The sequence below is a fragment of the Elephas maximus genome, chromosome 21, assembly GCF_024166365.1.
Source record: "Elephas maximus indicus isolate mEleMax1 chromosome 21, mEleMax1 primary haplotype, whole genome shotgun sequence".
NCBI classification, from domain to species: domain Eukaryota; kingdom Metazoa; phylum Chordata; class Mammalia; order Proboscidea; family Elephantidae; genus Elephas; species Elephas maximus.
The window spans coordinates 9,002,841-9,021,902 of NC_064839.1; the positions used below are offsets into that span (position 1 = coordinate 9,002,841).

The 19,062-nt window shown below is 38.3% G+C and overlaps 1 protein-coding gene across 1 annotated transcript in view; it reads left to right on the top strand.

The window, feature by feature from the left end:
• The window catches only part of ITFG1 (integrin alpha FG-GAP repeat containing 1), a 244,290-nt gene extending 230,972 nt beyond the window's left edge, over window positions 1–13,318 (top strand). The window contains exons 15-18 of the mRNA XM_049864307.1: window positions 5,756–5,880; window positions 6,622–6,704; window positions 9,288–9,405; window positions 11,931–13,318. Of these exons, the coding sequence (XP_049720264.1) occupies window positions 5,756–5,880; window positions 6,622–6,704; window positions 9,288–9,405; window positions 11,931–11,990 (386 nt within the window). The 3' untranslated portion in view covers window positions 11,991–13,318. The remainder of the gene's footprint in view (window positions 1–5,755; window positions 5,881–6,621; window positions 6,705–9,287; window positions 9,406–11,930) is intronic.
• The last annotated feature ends 5,744 nt before the right edge of the window (window positions 13,319–19,062 follow it).

Consider the following 19,062-nt stretch of genomic DNA (forward strand, 5'->3'; position numbering starts at 1 on the left):
TTCCTCCGTCTTCACATCGTCATCTTCCATCTGTCTCTGTGTGCATCTCTTGTCCTCTATTAAAAGGATACCACTCCTCCTGAGTTGGGGCCCACCCTTCTCCAGTATGACCTCATGTTAACGGAAAACATCTTCAAAGACTTCGTTTCCAAACAAGGTCGCGGTCCCAGGTACCAGGGGTTAAGACTTCAACATATCTTTTTGGGGAACACAGTTCAGTTCATAACAAACATATTTCATCACTTTATCCCTGTCACTTATCTAGAAGCTTAATTCAGATAGACTGTAATTCAGAATACTCCAAAGGATTGACAGTCAAATATCAGTGATTCCTTTATCCTCTCCTTTATGCCACTCATCTCATCCCCAGGAAAAGAGGCCAACCATTGTTATAAAAAAATTTTCCATAAATAGCTACAGTCCTAACTTCTAAAACCTAGGAGTTTAGCATTTGTATACATACCCTGCAAACTCTAGATATGCTATTGATTTAGGATAATTTAGAGTCTTACCAGAGTCACACTGTGTAATACCCAGTCCCACTACATACTTTTAGAAGGTATTAAACACTTCCTGTTCATGGATGTTGCCTTTCTGTATTAGATTTCCTGTGCTTAAGCTGATCACTAAGTAGGACTGTTTAAAAACCAGGAGTGTTTATGTCGTGACATTAACACAGGTCTTAGATTTGTAATTTTATCGTAAATGATTAAGGTGATACTGTCATCAGCAGAGTGCCCAATACATAGCAGGTACTTACTATCTATAAAAAAATAGAATAAACCAATTCTTAGTGACTGGCAAGAATCCCCTCAACTAGAAACTGGATCTTCCCAAAGTCCAAGTAAAGTGATGTATCTTAGTCATATAAAGCAGTAGATTTTACCATCAAGCAGACACCAGCTATTTTATTTCTCTTTAATGACTTCATTATATTCAGAGAGAGAGATGATTATTGATTATGATTGGTATATATTGCTGATTATAGCTATATCAGAAACTCACTCTGTTAGCAATTAAAATAGACGAATGGTAAATGAAAGCAAGTGATAATGCATTTTTTAATCTTATTTATAATCAAAGCCTTTTTAAGCAGTGGTTGAAGCGTGTGGCTACTAACCAAAAGGTCGGCAGTCAGAACTCACCAGCCACTCCATGGGAGAAAGATGTGGCAGTCCGCTTCTGTAAAGATTTACAGCCTTGGAAACCCTGTGGGGCAGTTCTACTCTGTCCCATAGGGTCTTATGGGTCAAAATCAACTCAACAGCAGGGGTTTGTTTTGTTTGTTTTGTTTGTTTCACTGTTGGTAACTTTGTTTCTAAGAGAAATAAATACATCAATACCTGGAATACATTCTCTTTCTCCATCCCTTTTCCCTTCAAGGAAGAGGGATCACATACAGGTCACCTAGTGAGCAAAAAGCATCAATCTCACTTAGAGCTGAGAGACCCGAGGCAGATGTGAAATACCTCAGAGGCATGATTCTTTTAGGCAGCTAGAAGGTTGGAAACAGGCCACTGAAGAGCGCCTGCCAGTAGTGCAAGGAAACAACGCTGCCCAACTATGTTTGTCAGGGTCCCTGTGTAATAACATACCCTTCATATTAAAGCTATTGTGAACATGATGTTTCTCTTTCAAAGCCTTAGCTTCATTTCTCTCAATCCCTGCCTACCATTCATGTTATTTTCCTGATTGCCATTTTCCTCACAAATACTCTCACACTGTTTTCTTAACTATATCAGTTAACAACCACACCAAGTGGAACCAAAACATGATAGTGTTTCTTTTAGCATCTCCTAAAAAGCAGGTAGGAAGACCGTCGATGAGATGAATTGACACGGCAGCTGCAACAATGGGCTCAAACATAATGATTAGTGAGGATGGCACAGGACCGGGCAGTGTTAGGTTCTGTTGTACATGGGGTCGCTATGAATCAGAACCTATCTAACAGCATCTAACAACAAAAGCAGAAAAAAATGAGCCCTGGTTGAAGCGTGGGGGAGTGTGACCTGCTTTGTAGAGTTATCACATTACAGTACTCAAAACGTCCAGTTCTCAATAAAAAATTACAAACTATATAGAGAAATGGGAAATAATGGCCCATTCACAGGAATAAAAATTTACAGAAGCCATTCCTAAGGAAACCATGGACAAAAAAAAAAAAAAAAACTAAAGGAAATCAGGAGAATGAGATATAAGCAAGTAAGGAGTATCAATAAAGAGAAATTATAAAAAGGAACCAAATAAAAATTCAAAAGTTCAAAATCTAAAATAATTTTTAGTGGGATTCAACAGCAGATTTGAGCAGGGTGAAGAAAATCAGCAAACCTGAAGATAGGGCAATTCACATTACTCAGTCGGAGAATTAGAAAGCTTTTTTAAAAGGAATGAATAAAACAACAGAGCCTAAGGAACCTAAGGACACCATTAAGCATACCAACATATGCCGAAGAAGAAGAGGTAGAAGAAATATTTGGAAAAATACTGGGTGAAAACTTTTCAGATTTGATGAAAGACATGAATATACACATCCCAGAAACTCTTTAAGCTCATACAAAGAGATAAAGATCACTGAAAAAGGTAACTACATACTTAAAAAATATAATAGAGTACAACCTGTGAAACCCAGAACCTGTGTAAGGTGGAAACCTATCAGAGAAGGAAAACTCAAATATTTTCCATTAATAGAGAGCAACAGAAAAGTGGTAAACTGCACCCTGTCAAAGGCAGAAAACTAGCGAGACCTGGAAAACAAGGCAGTCCTGTCGTGTTCCAAGTCTCAAAGGTTTCACTGCATATAAAAGCTAGTGGTATTGTACTTTTGGTGTGTGACTTCTCTTTTTGTTTCCTATATAATTTAAAAGACAAATATGTAAAACAATAACTATAAACCTATGTTAATAGGCATACAGTGTATAAAGATGGAATCTGAAAATAATACAAAGGGGGACAGAGTTGATTAGGAATGGTTAATATTGAGACTAAATTCTTATCAATTTAGGATGTTGTTATGGACAGATTGAATTGTCACACCCCCCACCCAAAATTCATGTCAACTTGGCTAGGCCATGATTCCTAGGATTGTGTGATTGTCTACCATTTTGTCACCTGATGTGATTTTCCTATGTGTTGTAAATCCTGCGTCTAAAATGTTAATGAGGCAGGATTAGAGGCAGTTATATTAATAAAGCAGGGCTCAATCTATAAGATTAGGTTGTATTTTAAGACAGAAGTAAGCAGAGAGAGAGGGGGGACCTCACACCACCAAGAAACAAGGGCTAGGAGAATAGTGCATCCTTTGGATCCAAGGTCCCTGGGCTGAAAGCTCCTCAACTGGGGAAGATTATGACAAGGACCTTCCCCCCAGAGCCTCCTAGACTGTGAGAGAATAAATTTCTCTTTGTTAAAACCATCCACTTGGGGTATTTCTGTTACAGCAGCACTAGATGACTAAGATAGATGTTAACTGTAATCCCCATGGTAACCACCAATAAAATATTTTTAAAATATACACAAACATAAATGAGGAGGTAATCAAAACGATACCCAAGAAAACACAAACACAAAAGAAGGCAGTACTGGAGGAATCAAGGAACAAAAACTTTACAAGATGTAGGGATAACAAATAACAGACTAGCAGAAGTAAGTCTTCATTAGCAGTAATCACTTTAAATATAAATGGATTAAATTCACCAGTTAAAACAGACACGTTGGCAGAATGGATTTAAAAACAGGATCCAATTAAATGCTGCTTGCAATACATTCATTCTATACCCAAACACAAACAGACTGAAAGTAAAGGGATAGTCTATGCAAATAGAAAGCAAAAGACCTGGAATTGGCTACACTAATGTCAGACAAAATATATTTAAAATAAAAAATTGTTACAAAAAACAAGGAGATTTTATATTAATAAAAAAAATTATATTAATAGATGGGTCAATTCATGATGATGAACTAAAGTTTATATAAAGATACTTAAAGTTAAGAACATATACATACCAAAGAACAGGCTCTATAATATATGATGTAAACACTGACAGAATTGAAGAAACAGACACTTCTACAATAATAGTTGGAGACTTCAATGCCTCATTTTCAGTATTGGATAGAACATCTAGACAGAAGATCAATAAGGAAATAGAGGTATTTAACAACACTGTAAAGCAACTAGACCTAACAGACATATAAAGAACACTGTACCCAATAGCATCAGGATATATATTTCCTCAGTGCACACAGAACATCCTCCAGGACAGACCATAAAACAAGCCTCAGTAAATTTAAAAGGACTGAAATGGAAAATATGTTGTCCATCCACAATGGAATGAAATTGGAAATCAAAATTAGAAGGAAATTCGGAGAATTCACAAATATGTAGAAATTAAACAAGGCACTCCTAAATAACCAGTGGGCCAAAGAAGAAATCACTAGGGAATTAGAAAATATTTTGAGATGAATGAAGACTAAAACACAACATATCATAATGTATGGGTTGCCACTGAAACAGTGGTCAGAGAAAAATTTACAGCTGCAAATGCCTATATTAAAGAAGAAACATCTGAAGTCCATAACCTAACCTACCTAAAGAAACCAGAAAAAGAAAAGCAAATTAAAGCCAAAGCGAACAGAAAGAGATAATAAAGAGAAATACATGGAACAGAGAATAAAAAAGAGAATCAATGAAACCAAAAGTTACTTCTTGAAAGAATCAACAAAATTGACAAGATTTTAGCTAGACTGACTAAGAAAAAAAGAGAGGATTCAACCTACTAAAATCAGAAATGAAAGCACAGACATCACTACCAACCCTACAGAAAATAAAACAAAGATACACACACAGCCAATAAACACATGAAAATACGCTCAAAACCATGAGTCATTACAGAAATGCAAATCAAAACCACAAGGAGGTATCACCTCACAACCACTAGGATGGCTACAATCAGAAAGACTGGCAAATGTTAATGCAGAAAAATCAGAACCCTCACATGCTACTGGTAGGAATGTAGACTGGTACAACCACTTTACAAAACAGGTGGTTTCTCAAAATGTTAAACATAGAGTTACCATGTTATCCATCAGTATAGACCCAAGAGAGATGAAAACCTAAGTCAACACAGAAACTTGTACACAAATATTCATAGCAGCATTAATCATAAAGGCCAAGAAGTGGCAACCACCTAAATTTCCATTAACTGTCAAATGGATAAACAAAATGTGTGACATCCATACACTGGAATATGTTAGGCGATTTAAAGGAAGGAAATGTTGAAACATGCTGTATGGCACTGATGAACCTTTAAAACGTTATGCTAAGTCAAAGATTCCAGTCACAAAAGACCATATATTACATGATTGCATTCACAGGAAATCTCCTGAATAGGCGAATCTAGACAGTCAAAAAGTAGATCTCTGGTGACCCACAGCTAGAAGATAGGGGTAGGGATGAGGAATGACTGCTAATAGGTATGGGGTCTCTTTCTGGGGTGATAAAAAGTGTTCTAAAAATAGATTGTGATGATAGTGAACAACTCTGAATACACTCAAAACCACTCATCTGTACGCTTGAAGTGTTTTTTGGTGTGTAAAGTATGTCTCAGTAAAGCCATTTTAATGGGTTATTAATATTTATGAACTGGGGGTTCATTTTACTTTATCTTTAAAGAATCAGTGCTAGCTCTTATATTTTTAACATTTGATTAAAAAAAAAGCAGTTTCCAAACTTTTTTTTTTTTTTTTTAAATAAATCTAGCTGGACAACTCAGCCAGTCAGCACATTTAGCTCTCCAGCTACCATACAATGTACTTGGTTTAGGTCGAAGTGCAAATTTTCTAGATCATCTTTATGTTGGTATTCCCCGTCCATCTGGAGAGAAGGTGAGTAAGAATTTGTTTTGTTTACAATTAATTTTGTTTTTAATATTTACGTCTGTTAAAGACATAAAATGAATTGATTGGTAGTGACCTAACTTACCTTACATTGAACACATCATGATTTGAAAGTACAGTATAGCTTTCTACCATCTCTACCATAAAGCTCACAGATATCCCTCTTCCCTGATTTCTGGCCGTATCATTTTTCGCCCCGACACGCTGTATAGGGGACCCTGGGTGGCTGATGGTTAAACACTCAACTACTCACAGAAAGGCCGGCAATTTGAAACCACCCAGAGGCGCCTCAGAAGCAGGTCTGGCGAGCTGCTTCCAAAAGGTCCCGGCCTTGATAACCCTATGGGGCAGTTCTACTCTGCACACATGGGGTCACCATGCATCGTAATCAACTTGAAGGCAACTGACAACATGCTACCATATTCTGTTTGTCAGACTCCCCTCAACGTGAAGCTGTCTCCAAGCAGCGTTTTCACGTATCACTTTGAACAGTGCATGCTTCATAAGAGTGGGAAACAGCAAATATTGAATGAATGAATCCACGAGACACAAATATCATTCTCAGGAAATTTTTACCAACAGATGACACAGGAGCCCTATTTTGGATTCAATGTGAATATATAAATTTAGTTTAATCCATACCTAGGATTTAAATTTCTCAATGAATACTTGAGCTTTTCCCTGTATTTAATTTGAATTTTTTTTTTTTATGTTAAATTCTTTTTGCAGACTATACGGAAACAAGAGTGGACTGCCATCATTCCAAACTCCCAGCTCATTGTCATTCCATACCCCCACAACGTTCCTCGAAGGTAATGTCCTGCCTTGAACTGAATTTGGTAAATACTGACAACCCCGAGTCACAGATGCAGTTGTGTCTTTTAAAAACTCTCTCTTGTTCCTGCTGTGTTCCCTTATGAGTGTCATCATGTTATCTGCTTACAGCAACCTTAGATAAGTAAACATAACTACACAAAGGGTTCCTGACATTTTCAGTGAAGAGCGAATTAAATCCTATTAGAAAAACAGCAAGGTAACTAATTTAGGATTTATACATATTCTAAATAAGCTGGTTTTCAGCTTACTAGTCAAAAATTCTAAAATTTCAGGGTACTGAACTTTTGAATAAGCACTGGTCTTTTTAATAAAGCCTTTGAGTGGCAGACACCCTATAATGGTTGGGTTGGAAGCTGGCTCCTGGTCCTCTCTGAGCCTTGATTTCTGCGTCTGTAGAGGGGAAGACAGAGTATCTACCTTACCAGGGCTGTTGTGACGATGAGGTGTACCTTACACAGTGCCTGACAGGCTGTAAGTTTCCAGTAAACAATAGCTATTTTTATCCTTTGTAGCAGAATATGTTCCTTTCATAATAGAGAATTTAACTCTAATTCCCTACCTTACCTTTGTTCATTTTTCTTTAAATTACCAGATTGACTCTGTTCTAAAAGCAGACAATGAAGGAGATATTCACTAACATCTAAATTTCAAAAAATATTACTTGGTCTTAAGGCTAATCTGATATCAGTATGGGAAGATAACCAAAGAGAAATGGTGTGATATAGAGATGAATATGTAATCAGTGGGGTCTTGCTTATAGTTCCCTTCACAATGCAGGCTGAATTGTTCATTAAAATTTTAGATGGATGTATTCGGCATGTGCTAGAGCCAGCTCCTGCCAGCTCGTAGGCCAGTCACGTGTCTCTCTTCCCAGCTCTTTTCCCTGACGTCACACTGGCAGCTTAATGTCAGCGATGGTAGAGCAGTTCACAAATGAAAATTGGCAAATGCTATAAAAACCAGCCTTTCCCCCCGCCCACAGCCAGTGTACCAGCACACTAAATGTGTGTTACGGTAGGTCTGTGGGCTTTAGGACCAGGTCGCTTAAGAAAACAACAATCTTTATTACAGCATTAAGTATGAGATAACATCAATAGAAACAGGTATAGTCCTGGCTTAGATTTTTTTTAATGAGCCTGTAATGTATGTTTGTGTTAGTTTCTACACATGCAACTTAAAACAAAACTAGAAAGACTGGACCCTGAGTAAATAACTACCTAAATTATGGTGCTCCTGGATGCAGTACTGTGACTCAGGTACACAGGTACTGCCGTGGAGGTGGACATGACATGGAACAATCTCTTCAAGTGATACACAAAGGAAGAAAAAAGGCAGAAGGTTATTTCTAATGGGCGCCTATTTAGGTGTAAAAGAAGTGATGCACACGTTTTCTGGAAGGATACACTAGAAACTTGTAAAGAGCGACTGCTTCTGAGTCAGAAACTCACATTTGGCCTTTGTCCTACTTTTTGTTATATATAAGTCTGAGTAAGGCACTGAGGGTGGCTAACATGAGATAATACTATTTGTTTTCTTACTCTTAGGAACTTCTAGAAAATTGTTACAGCTTTCTTCCATAATTCCAACATTCTTCATGTTTTTCTTACTCTTTCTGAAAAAAGGCTCTTTTCAAATTTATGTAGATAATAAAAAAAAGAATTGATTTTAGTTTAGCTATATTTTGAGACTTACTGACTAGAGGCTAACCTGTGGATCAATAAATTTTAATTATCATCCCAGAATAAGTCAGTAGCTACTTGTTATTCATCAGAATGTTATTTAAGATGTTAAAGTTATTAAACTTTTAAATGAACCTGTATGCATTAGTTTTCAGAGAAAACAAAAAGGCCTATGTTTAAAACCACCTGCCGTGCTGGTGGTATGGACACATCAGGTTGAGGCTCTGCAGGGCTTGCATGTTCTGTGTTACATGGACTGTTTCAAAAGCGAGGAGCTAGTTTCATTCATGCTGATGGCCTCTGGATGCTGCATTAACACTGCGGGCTGGCCTGGAAGTGACGCTGTAATAGGTCTCAGCCTACAAGCCACTGCAGTGCTGTAAAGCCCCCATGTGACACAGAAGCAGGGGAGGTCTTCACAGCTCGACTGGCTGCACCCACTCAGCCATACCTTTGTTTTAGGTGGTCACAGCACATTTGTGGACAGGGATCAACAAAACACAGGATGTTATGGAAGTCACAGGACCACTTAGCCTTAGAGTTCAAGATTTTAAATTCAGCACGTCAGTCACGATGTAAAAAATGTCTAAAATTGTCTAAAGTAACCTGGATAAGTTTCCTTAAGAATAATTCTCACAGGATCAAACTTAGAAAAATATCAAAGTATTTCATCAAAAATTCTATTTCAGCTGAGTAAAATCTGAACTCTGCAGGATCATCAATGTTCTTAGCACTATCTAAACTTAATGGCTTTTTTATATCTAATGAGTGGATAGATGGGTGAATGAATTCATCAGCTTTTCTGCTTCTTCATCTCAGTGGAAGTTTGTCATTTTTAAGTTAAAATTTATAATTTTAATTCTCCTGTTTTCATCTAAGCTGGAGTGCCAAACTGTATCTGACACCAAGTAACATTGTTCTGCTCACGGCTGTCGCACTCATCGGGGTCTGCGTTTTCATCTTGGCGATCATCGGCATTTTACATTGGCAGGAAAAGGTTTGTGCAGTTAAATGAAACATTAGCTTTAATTTATTACAGTAATATATAGCTCTTGAAACACCTATATATTTTTTAAACTTTTTTCACGTGACTAGGATTTCCTGATTTTTCACATTGTCCAGAATGTCATTTTATTGATGATAATTTCTTTTATCCCTTGATATTCCTATTATCTCTTAAGAAATTCATATAGATCACAGGAACATGTTATTTTAAAAGTCTGACGCTGTACAGAGTAATAAAGTGATCATACAAGTGCTCAGCTGCTAACTGTGAAAGGCTGGCAGGCCGGTCCACCCAGAGGCGCCTCAGAAGAAAGGCCTAGCAGTCTACTTCTGAGAAGTAAGCCACTGAAAATTCTATGGAGCGCACTCCTGCTGACACACGTGGGTCGCCAGGCGTTGGAATCGACTTGACAGCTACTGGTGGGCTCCCTGGCACAGAGGAAGACTTAAGAAGCTGTGTCATAACAGCCTGAATAACAGGAACGAGCCTGTGTTTATTATCTGCAGACAAATAAAGCCATGGACGCCCCTTCTCCAGGAAGAACAGCTAGCTCAGTCTGTAGATAGAGAAGTCAGAGCGCACAGAGTTCAGTGATTTCCTCAAAGCTCAGGTGAAGAGTAATAACTAGAGTGATAAACATCTTTCCCATCTATCAGGTGCTCTTTGCATTAAACAAAACTGATTCCTGTTCTTTAGTATAACACCCTAAAAATAATAATTGAATACCAAACTCCCAAAAATGTGGTTTATTTTTAGAAGCTTTTTTGTACAATGTGAATTTGTATATGAATGTGTATTAAGTACATAGCTTGTAGGTTCGAACAACGCCTCCAAAAAGAGCTTCACTGTGTCACAAAACAAAGACGTTTTCTTTTTTTGCACCTGTTCTCTGGATTGTCATCCCCATCATAGTCATTTTTGTTAACTACAATCACTGTCCATTTTGTCTTAGCTGTTCCTTTGACCTATAAAAATGAGATTTTAATTCTGCTAATAAATGTTTATAGCTTTGTCTCTTAAAATATCACTCCACTAAATATCAAAAATGGTAACATAAAGTTACATATTGGGTTTACTTTAAGATTGCAACTTAAGAGGTAAACTCAAGAGTGACCCTACATGCACTGGTCCAGGAAGATCGGAGCATAACCTGAAATACTGTATAACTCTAGGCCTGTGAAGGCAGGAAATCAATTTCATGAAATCTGTCAGCAGATCTGACTGCAACATAAACATTGTGGACTTACTGAAGTTTTAAAGACAGGCATGTATCTGACCACGCCTGTAACGTTCTCCTTGTCTGACATGCCTCCCGTGGCACTGGGGTTCTTTGCATCTAAAATTACGTCTTCAGCTGTTACCTCAGAATCACCCAGCCCGCGTCTCTCCACAGAGGTCTCTGCCCCATCTCCACCTGTCTCTGTAACATCTCTGCTAGCCCACATCTCAGAGGCACCACAAAGCCAGCATTCTACAGTGTCCTCTCCCACCTTTTCCTTCTTACAAGATGGAACCATTTGCCATGTTGACTCTGCCTCCATAAAAGTCCCTGCAGCCAGCTCCACTTCTGCACCCCTCACACCACGCTTTCCTGCGGCCGCTGTTGTATCCGGCCTGGTCCTCCTGACCCCCTTCTTTCCCCTTTCCACTCCAGTCGTTACACAGCTGTCATGTCACTCATCGTGAAGCGTCCCTTAATCATCTCACTCCCCTGCTCCCAAACCTCTAGACTGCCCACAGCCTGAAATGCCTGAACTCTGTAAACTGACTCCACAGGGTGTACCTTTCCAGCCTGATTTCTTACTGCTTCCTTTCCCGTATCCCATGCTCCCGCCAGGTGTCCAGGGATTGCTCCTGTTCTACCCCAGCTTGTAGAGACTGCCCCTCCCTCCATTTCCATAAATACTGTCTTTTCAAAGGTCTTCCTTTCCTCACCCCAACCTGGGGATAATCTCTTCCCAGGATATTAACACTTTTCACATTTTATCAATAAGTATGGTTATTCAATATATTTTTTTTCTTTCTAGGTTTTAAGTTCTTGCAAAATTCAAAACCAAGTATTATTTTTAAATCACTCAAAATACTAAGCATAATATCTAGCCACAAGTAGGTCAATAAATAGCTGTTAAATCAAAAAGTTAACCCCAGAATAATTAATGTTATTTAACATACTTGGTTTAGATTCATTTATTACCACCAGTGTTCAGGATGGAAAAGAAATGCAATACCTGATTCCATTCTTACAGAATTTAACGTTTACTCCACTTTCAAATAAATAAATGATAACAAGCTAAGTATTTAAGGATCATCTCCTGTTGATTTTTAAATTCAATTAGTGGATCATTAGTTATAAAATAGCTAGCATTAACTATAGAAATATTTCATGTGATTACTGCAGTTAGAGGATCACACCTATTACATACTAACAGCTGAAGGCTTTTTTTTAACTTAACCTCTATATTTCAGAAATTAGTCTTTTCTTAACATTTTCCTATCGTGTATAAATCCTTTTTCAGAAAGCGGATGACAGAGAAAAACGACAAGAAGCCCATCGGTTTCATTTCGATGCCATGTGACTTGCCTTTCACGTGACAGAATGGAACTCTGTCCATCTGGTTAACTGAAACACTGAATTCTGGCTTATAGAATTAGGGGATTGTTTTGAATATTATTTATAAATGATGCATCTTTTGGTAATTATTGGAAAGTATTCAAATAAACATGATCTGAATGTGCCACAGGTCTTTTTTTTGTTTGTTTTAAAGCACTTTGTATAAAATCACTTGGGTTCTTTATTCAATGGTGGTGTCAATTTTTGTCCGTTTGTGGAACGTGTTGCATGTCCCCAGGTGTTTATATATTTATAATCTTGCTAGAATAATGATGATGGAAAAAGATGTATAAATAAAAACACTAAAATTAGTGAGTTTTTTGTGTTCCACTTGAATTGGTCTTGCTTCTTCCTCTGACATGTGAACGATACTTTTAGTAAATGTACCGCAGAGAACATCATGGAACACTCACCTCCATCGGGATCTCTGACTGATGGCCACACTGGGACAGCTGAGTACTCTGGCTTTGGCACCACAGTCGGAGAGTCCTGCCTTAACCTCCTGCTTCCACTTACTAGCTGTGTGACCTTGGCAAACTGCTTCACCGCTGTAAGCCTCAGTTTTCTCCTGTACACAATGAGACTAGTAATACCTATGGATTTAATTGTAAAAATTAAACGATACAATGTGTATAACATGCTTAGCTTGGTGCCTAGCACATACTAAGTGCTCAATAAGTAGTAGCTGTCATTATTACTATTTTTAGATGGGTTTTTTTTTACAGACTTCTATAGCTAATCATAAAAATACACAGACTTGATAGAATTTTGTTTTCGAGCATGAGGAAATCGTATTCTTTGGAAAACCTACATTCTTGGTAGTTAACAACTTACATAAAGATTGATTACTTGTTCGTATTAACAAAAAATTATATGAATAGTGCCCTGCAAGAATTAATATGCTCTAAAATTCTTCAACACTGACCCTTATTATGTGGTAATGACGAACAATTTCTTGAAAGTCTGCGGACTGCGTCTGGGAGTGCAGACCTTCAGGCGCTGTATGGCCTCTAAGGTGACGGAGTCTAATTTACATTCAGACTTCAGCGCAATTTTGTATTGTGAACCTTATGTTTCCAAAAAGATGCTGAATCTGAGATTGGGGGAAAAATGTATATATCACGCTAATAAATATCCAAATAGAAACATGATGCCTATAAAACACAAAAAATTCTCTGAAAACAATTTTTGTCTTCATGTTACTTTTTTCTGTTACAGTTCAATGAGAGTAGTATGTGTTTAGTTAATTTTGTAACTAAGCATGTTAGTATGTCTTCCTTCATAATAAATTATCCTTTACTGAAACAAAGTATTTTGGTGAGTTCTTAAGCAATTATTTTGGAGCGTGAAGAGGCCTTAGAGGTTATGAAGTCTAAATCACTCATGAGGAATGTGAGATGGAGGTAAGGGGATGGGCACATTGCCTCTTAGTGCATCAGGGGCAAGATGTGGCTCTCCCAACTACAATACTCGATTAAATTCACTCAACAGTCATTGACCTCCAACACTGTGAACTGCACTATTCCACACTATCTCTAAAAACATTTAGGCTTACTATCAATACTGACAGTAATATAAGCATGAGCTTTAAAACTCACATGGGGTTGGGGTCTACAAAGAGTACTATTATAAGCAAATAAAATGTTAGCGGCAGTTAAAAATACAACTGGTGGGCCAAATTCTGGGAATATGGTGGCATGAATAGATCCAAGATTATCAACCCTCCCACACAAGCACCAAGTAACAAACTCTGTAATCTCAACTCTGTAAGAACACTGAAAAGGCAGAGAATTGCAGAAGCTAACTGGACTGCACACTGAAACAAGAAAACTAAATGATAAAATGTCTTTACTATTGCTGCTCCCTCCCCACCCTGGCACACCAAATGGGTGGCCATAGCGCAGTGAACCACTGGCCTAACATTCACAAAGTGGGCCCCTGATCTCTGGCTCTGGAATAAACATGGAAGATTTTCCCGGCAGACTGTCCAGTGTATCTGTTCTGATCTGTCTGGGAGCTGCCTAAAGGACTGAGCCCTTGGTCTGAATTGGAGCTCTTACAGGGTTGGGGAGGCAGTGGTGAACAGAAACTGATGGCTTGCAAAAATCAGCACTTTTTTTTTTTTGGTTAATATTTTGTTAATAGACTTTATTTCATACAGCAGTTTTAGGTTGAGACAAAAATTGCTCAGAAAGCACAGGGAGTTCTCATATGTCCCTTCTCTTCCCTTACTCTATTTCTCCTATTAACATCTTGCATTAGCGACATATGTTTATTACAACTGATGAATCGATACTGATTTCTTATGACGATTAAAAGGAGTCCAGGTGGCTCAGTGGTTAAGGTGCTTGACTGCTAACCAAAATGTCGGCCATTCAAAACTACCAGCGGCTCCAACGGGGAAAAATGTGGCAGTCTGCTTCCGTAGAGATTTACACCTTTGGAAACCCTATGGGGTCGCTATGAGTTGGAATCAACAGCAGCAGTTTTTTATTTTTTATCATGATTGAAGTCCATAGTTGGAGTTCACTCTTTGTGTTGTCCAGTCTTAGGAATTTTGACAAATGCATAATATCATGTGTCCACCATTACAGTATCATGCAGAATAGTTTCACTGTCCTTAAAATGCCCTGGCCTCCACCTATTCGTCCCTCCTCCCCTTCTCCTAAACCCCTGGCAAACATTGATCTTTTTGCTGCCTCTGTAGTTTTTGCCTTTTCAAGAACGTCATGTATGGTTGGAATCATACGATATGTAGCCTTTTCAGACTGGCTTCTTTCACTTCGCAGTATTCGTTTCCTCTGTTGTGTGTGTGTGTGTGTGTGTGTGTGTGTGTGCCTTGATAGCTCATCTCACTGAATGTAATTTTCAACTTCATCCTGAATTGCCCCACTTTTTTTAAATAATTTTTATTGTGCTTTAAGTGAAAGTTTACAAGTCAGTCTCTCACACACAAACTTATATACACCTTGCTACATACTCCCAATTACTCTCCCCCTAATGATAGAGTCTGCTCCCTCTCTCCACTCTTTTTGTATCCATTTCGCCAGCTTCTAACCCCCTCTCATCTCCCCCCCAGGCAGGAGATACCAACACAGTCTCAAGTGTCCACCTGATCCACGAAGCTCACTCCTCACCAGCATCCCTCTCCAACCCATTGTCCAGTCCAATCTATGTCTGAAGAGTTGGCTTCAGGAATGGTTCCTGTCCTGGGCCAATGGAAGGTCTGGGGGCCTTGACCACTGGGGTCCTTCTAGTCTCAGTCAGACCATTAAGTCTGGTCTTATTATGAGAATTTGGGGTCTGCATCCCACTGCTCTCCTGCTCCCTCAGGGGTTCTCTGTCAGGGCAGTCATAGGTTGTAGCTGGGCACCATCTAGTTCTTCTGGTCTCAGGATGACGTAGTCGCTGGTCCGTGTGGCCCTTTCTGTCTCTTGGGCTCATAATCGCCTTGTGTCCCTGGTGTTCTTCATTCTCCTTTGATCCAGGTGGGCTGAGACCAACTGATGCATCTTAGATGGCTGCTTGCTAGCATTTAAGACCCCAGACGCCACTCTTCAAGGTGGAATGCAGAATGTTTTGTTAATAGATTATGCCAACTGACTTAGACGTGCCCTGAAACAATGGTCCCCAAACCCCTGCTCCTGCTACCCTGGCCTTCGAAGCATTCAGTTTATTCAGGAAACTGCTTTGCTTTTGGTTTGGTCTGGTTGTGCTGACCTCCCCTGTCTTGTGTGTTGTCTTTCCCTTCACCTAAAGTAGTTCTTATCTACTATCTAATTAGTGAATACCACTCTCCCAAACTCCCTCCCTCCCCATCTCGTAACCACAAAAGTGTTTTTTTCTGTTTAAACTATTTCTCAAGTTCTTATATTAGCAGTCTTATACAATATCTGTCCTTTTGCAACTAATTTCACTCAGCATAATGCCTTCCCAGTTCCTCCACGTTATGAAATGTTTCACAGATTCCTCCCTGTTCTTTATTGATGCATAGTATTCCATTCTTTAAATATACCATAATTTATTTATCCATTCATCCGCTGATGGGCACCTTGGTTGCTTACATCTTTTTGCTATTGTAAACAGTGCTGCAATAAACATGGGTGTGCATATATCTGTTCATGTAAAGGCTCTTACTTCTCTAGGATATATTCCAAGGAGTGGGATTAAAAATCAGCACTTTTGAAAGCACCATGTATACAGGCGAATGGAGAAAACTGACACATAGTAACAGTCTAATGTTTCAGCTTCAACAAAAAATCATTAGGCATACTAAGAAACTTGAAATGATGGCCTTTTCAAAAAAACAAGACCAGGGGAGAGAAAGCAAGTAACTAAAGGAAATCAGAAAAACAATTCCTGAACAAAATGAGAATACAGATAGACACTATTAAAACAGGACCAAACACTTTAAATTAAACAATACCTTAACTAGTAAAAAAATGCCTGCCTTGAGGATTATGCTCTTTTAAGATCCATATGGAATCAAATTGGCAACAGCAACTTGAAAGATTAGATAGGAACCTTAGCAGACAGTGAGTTTACGTTAATGTGGAAGAAACAATTCAGAAAAGCAGAATGAGAATGTCTGCACAACTTGAAGACTCTAATCAGTGTCACTAAATTGTGCATGCAAAAATGTTGAATTGGTGTTATGTTGTGCTGTGTATATTCTCAACATTTTTTTTTTTTTTAAAGAGGCCAAACAAATACTGGAGGTGAAAAATACAATAACTGAAATGGAAAGAAAATTCAATAGAGGAACTCAGCAGCTGATATGAACTGGCAGAAGTATCAGCAAATTAGAGGATAAGACAATTGAAATTATTGAGTCTGAAAAGCCAAAGGAGAAAAGGTTCAAGAACACTAAGCAAAGCCTAATAGAATTCTGATATACCACCAAGCTAATTCACATATACATCATGGAATTCCCAGGAGAAGAAAGGAAAGGACAGAAAGAATATTTGAAGAAATAATGGCAGAAAACTCCCCAAATTTGATGAAGAACAGGAATCTATACATATGAGATGCTCCATAAACTCCAAGTAGGATAAACCCAAAGAGATCCACACCAAGACACATTATCATCAAACTCTCAAACGAAAGAGAATCCTGAAAGCAGCAAGAGAGACGGAAAACATCACATGCAAGAGACTTTTTAAGATTAAATGATGAGCCTGACAGAAACTGGAGAAACCCTCAGAGTATGGCCCCCAGATACCCTTTCAGCTCAGTAATGAGGTCACTCCTGGGGTTCACCCTTCAGCCAAAGATTAAACAGGCCCATGGAACAAAACAAGACTAAAGAGGCATACCAGCCCTGGGGCAGGGACTGGAAGGCAGGAGGGAACAAGAAAGCTGGTAATAGGGAACCCAGGGTTGAGAAGGGAGAGTGTTGACATGTCATGGGGTTGTTAAGCAATGTCACAGAACAGTGTGTGTACTAACTGTTTGATGAGAAACTAGTTCTGTAAACTTTCATCTAAAGGACAATTGGAAAAAAAAAAAGATTAAGGGTTGATTTCTTAGAAACCTACCTCGGAGGCCATGAGGCAGTAGATGACATATTTAAAATGCTGAAAGAAAAGAACGATCAACCAAGAATTCTATATTCTGCAAAACTATCTTTCAAGAATGATGGTGAAATTAAGACATTCCCAGATAAACAAAAGATGGGGGAGTTGATGACTAGACATGCACGATAAGAAATGCTAAAGGGAGTTTTTCAGCTGGAATTGATAGTACACTAGACAATAACTTAAAGATGGGGGAAAAAAGATCTCAAATAAAGGTAATCTCATGGGCAAGTACGAGGGCCAGTTTTATAGTATTGGGCTTTGCAACTTTATATCCTGTATATTTCCAAAACAGAAATATATCAAGTACAAAACTATGCTATTTGGCACATAATATGTAAAGATGTAATTTATGATAACTACATAAAGTAGGATGGAGGAGAGGTATATGAATAGAGTTGCTGTATGTTACTGAAGTTGATACCAATTTTTTAAACTCTGTCGTTCTTGCTCTCGTCGTTGTTAGATACCACTGAGTCAGCTCCGACTCATGGTAACTTTATGTATTAAAAAAAATGTATAGCAGGATAAAATGTCCAGTCCTATGCCATCTTTGTGATTGCTGGTATGTTTGAGTACACTGTTGTGGCTATCGTATCAATCCACCTCACTGAGGTTTCCCCCATTTTTACTGATCTATTTTACCAAACAGGGTGTCCTTTTCTAGTGATTGCTCTTTCCTGATGAAATGTCCAAAGTGAGCCACAGTCTTGCCATCTTGGCTTCTAAGGAGCATTCTGGTTGTAGTAAGGTTTTAAATGTAACCCTCCATGGTAGCCACAAAGAAAATACCCAAAACATATACACAAAAGAAAAGGAAAAGGGAATCAAAACGGTCCACTAAAAAATCTCAAACACATGATTTCAGGAGACATCTACATCAACTGGCATAACAAAGTATATTAAGAAAACATTCTGCATCCCACTTTGGTGAATGGTGTCTGCAGTCTTAAAAGCTAGCAAGTGGCCATCCAAGATGCATCAATTGGTCTCAACCCACCTGAAGCAAAGGAGAATGAAAAACACCAAAGACATAAGGAAAATAAAAGCCCAAGAGACAAAAAATCTCAAACACAAATGATGGCAGTTTTGGAGGAAATCAAAGTCAAAGAAGGTATAAGCCACACAAATAGCAAAATGGCAGAAGTAAGTCATTCCTTATCAGCAATTACCTTAAATATAAACAATTTAAACTCTCCAATCGAAAGCCAGAGAGTGGCAAAATAGATTACAAAAAAAAAAAAAATGCAGCTGGAAGCTGTCTGTCAGAGATACAGCTTAGGCCCAAAGACACAAATACGTTCAAAGTGAAAGAATGGGAAAAAATATTCCATGCAAATAGTAACCAAAAGGGAGCCGGCGTGGCTACACTGGTATCAAAAAAAAAAAAAACAGACTTTAACTCAAAATCTGTTATAAGAGACAAAATGGACATTATATAATGATAAAATGGTCAATTAA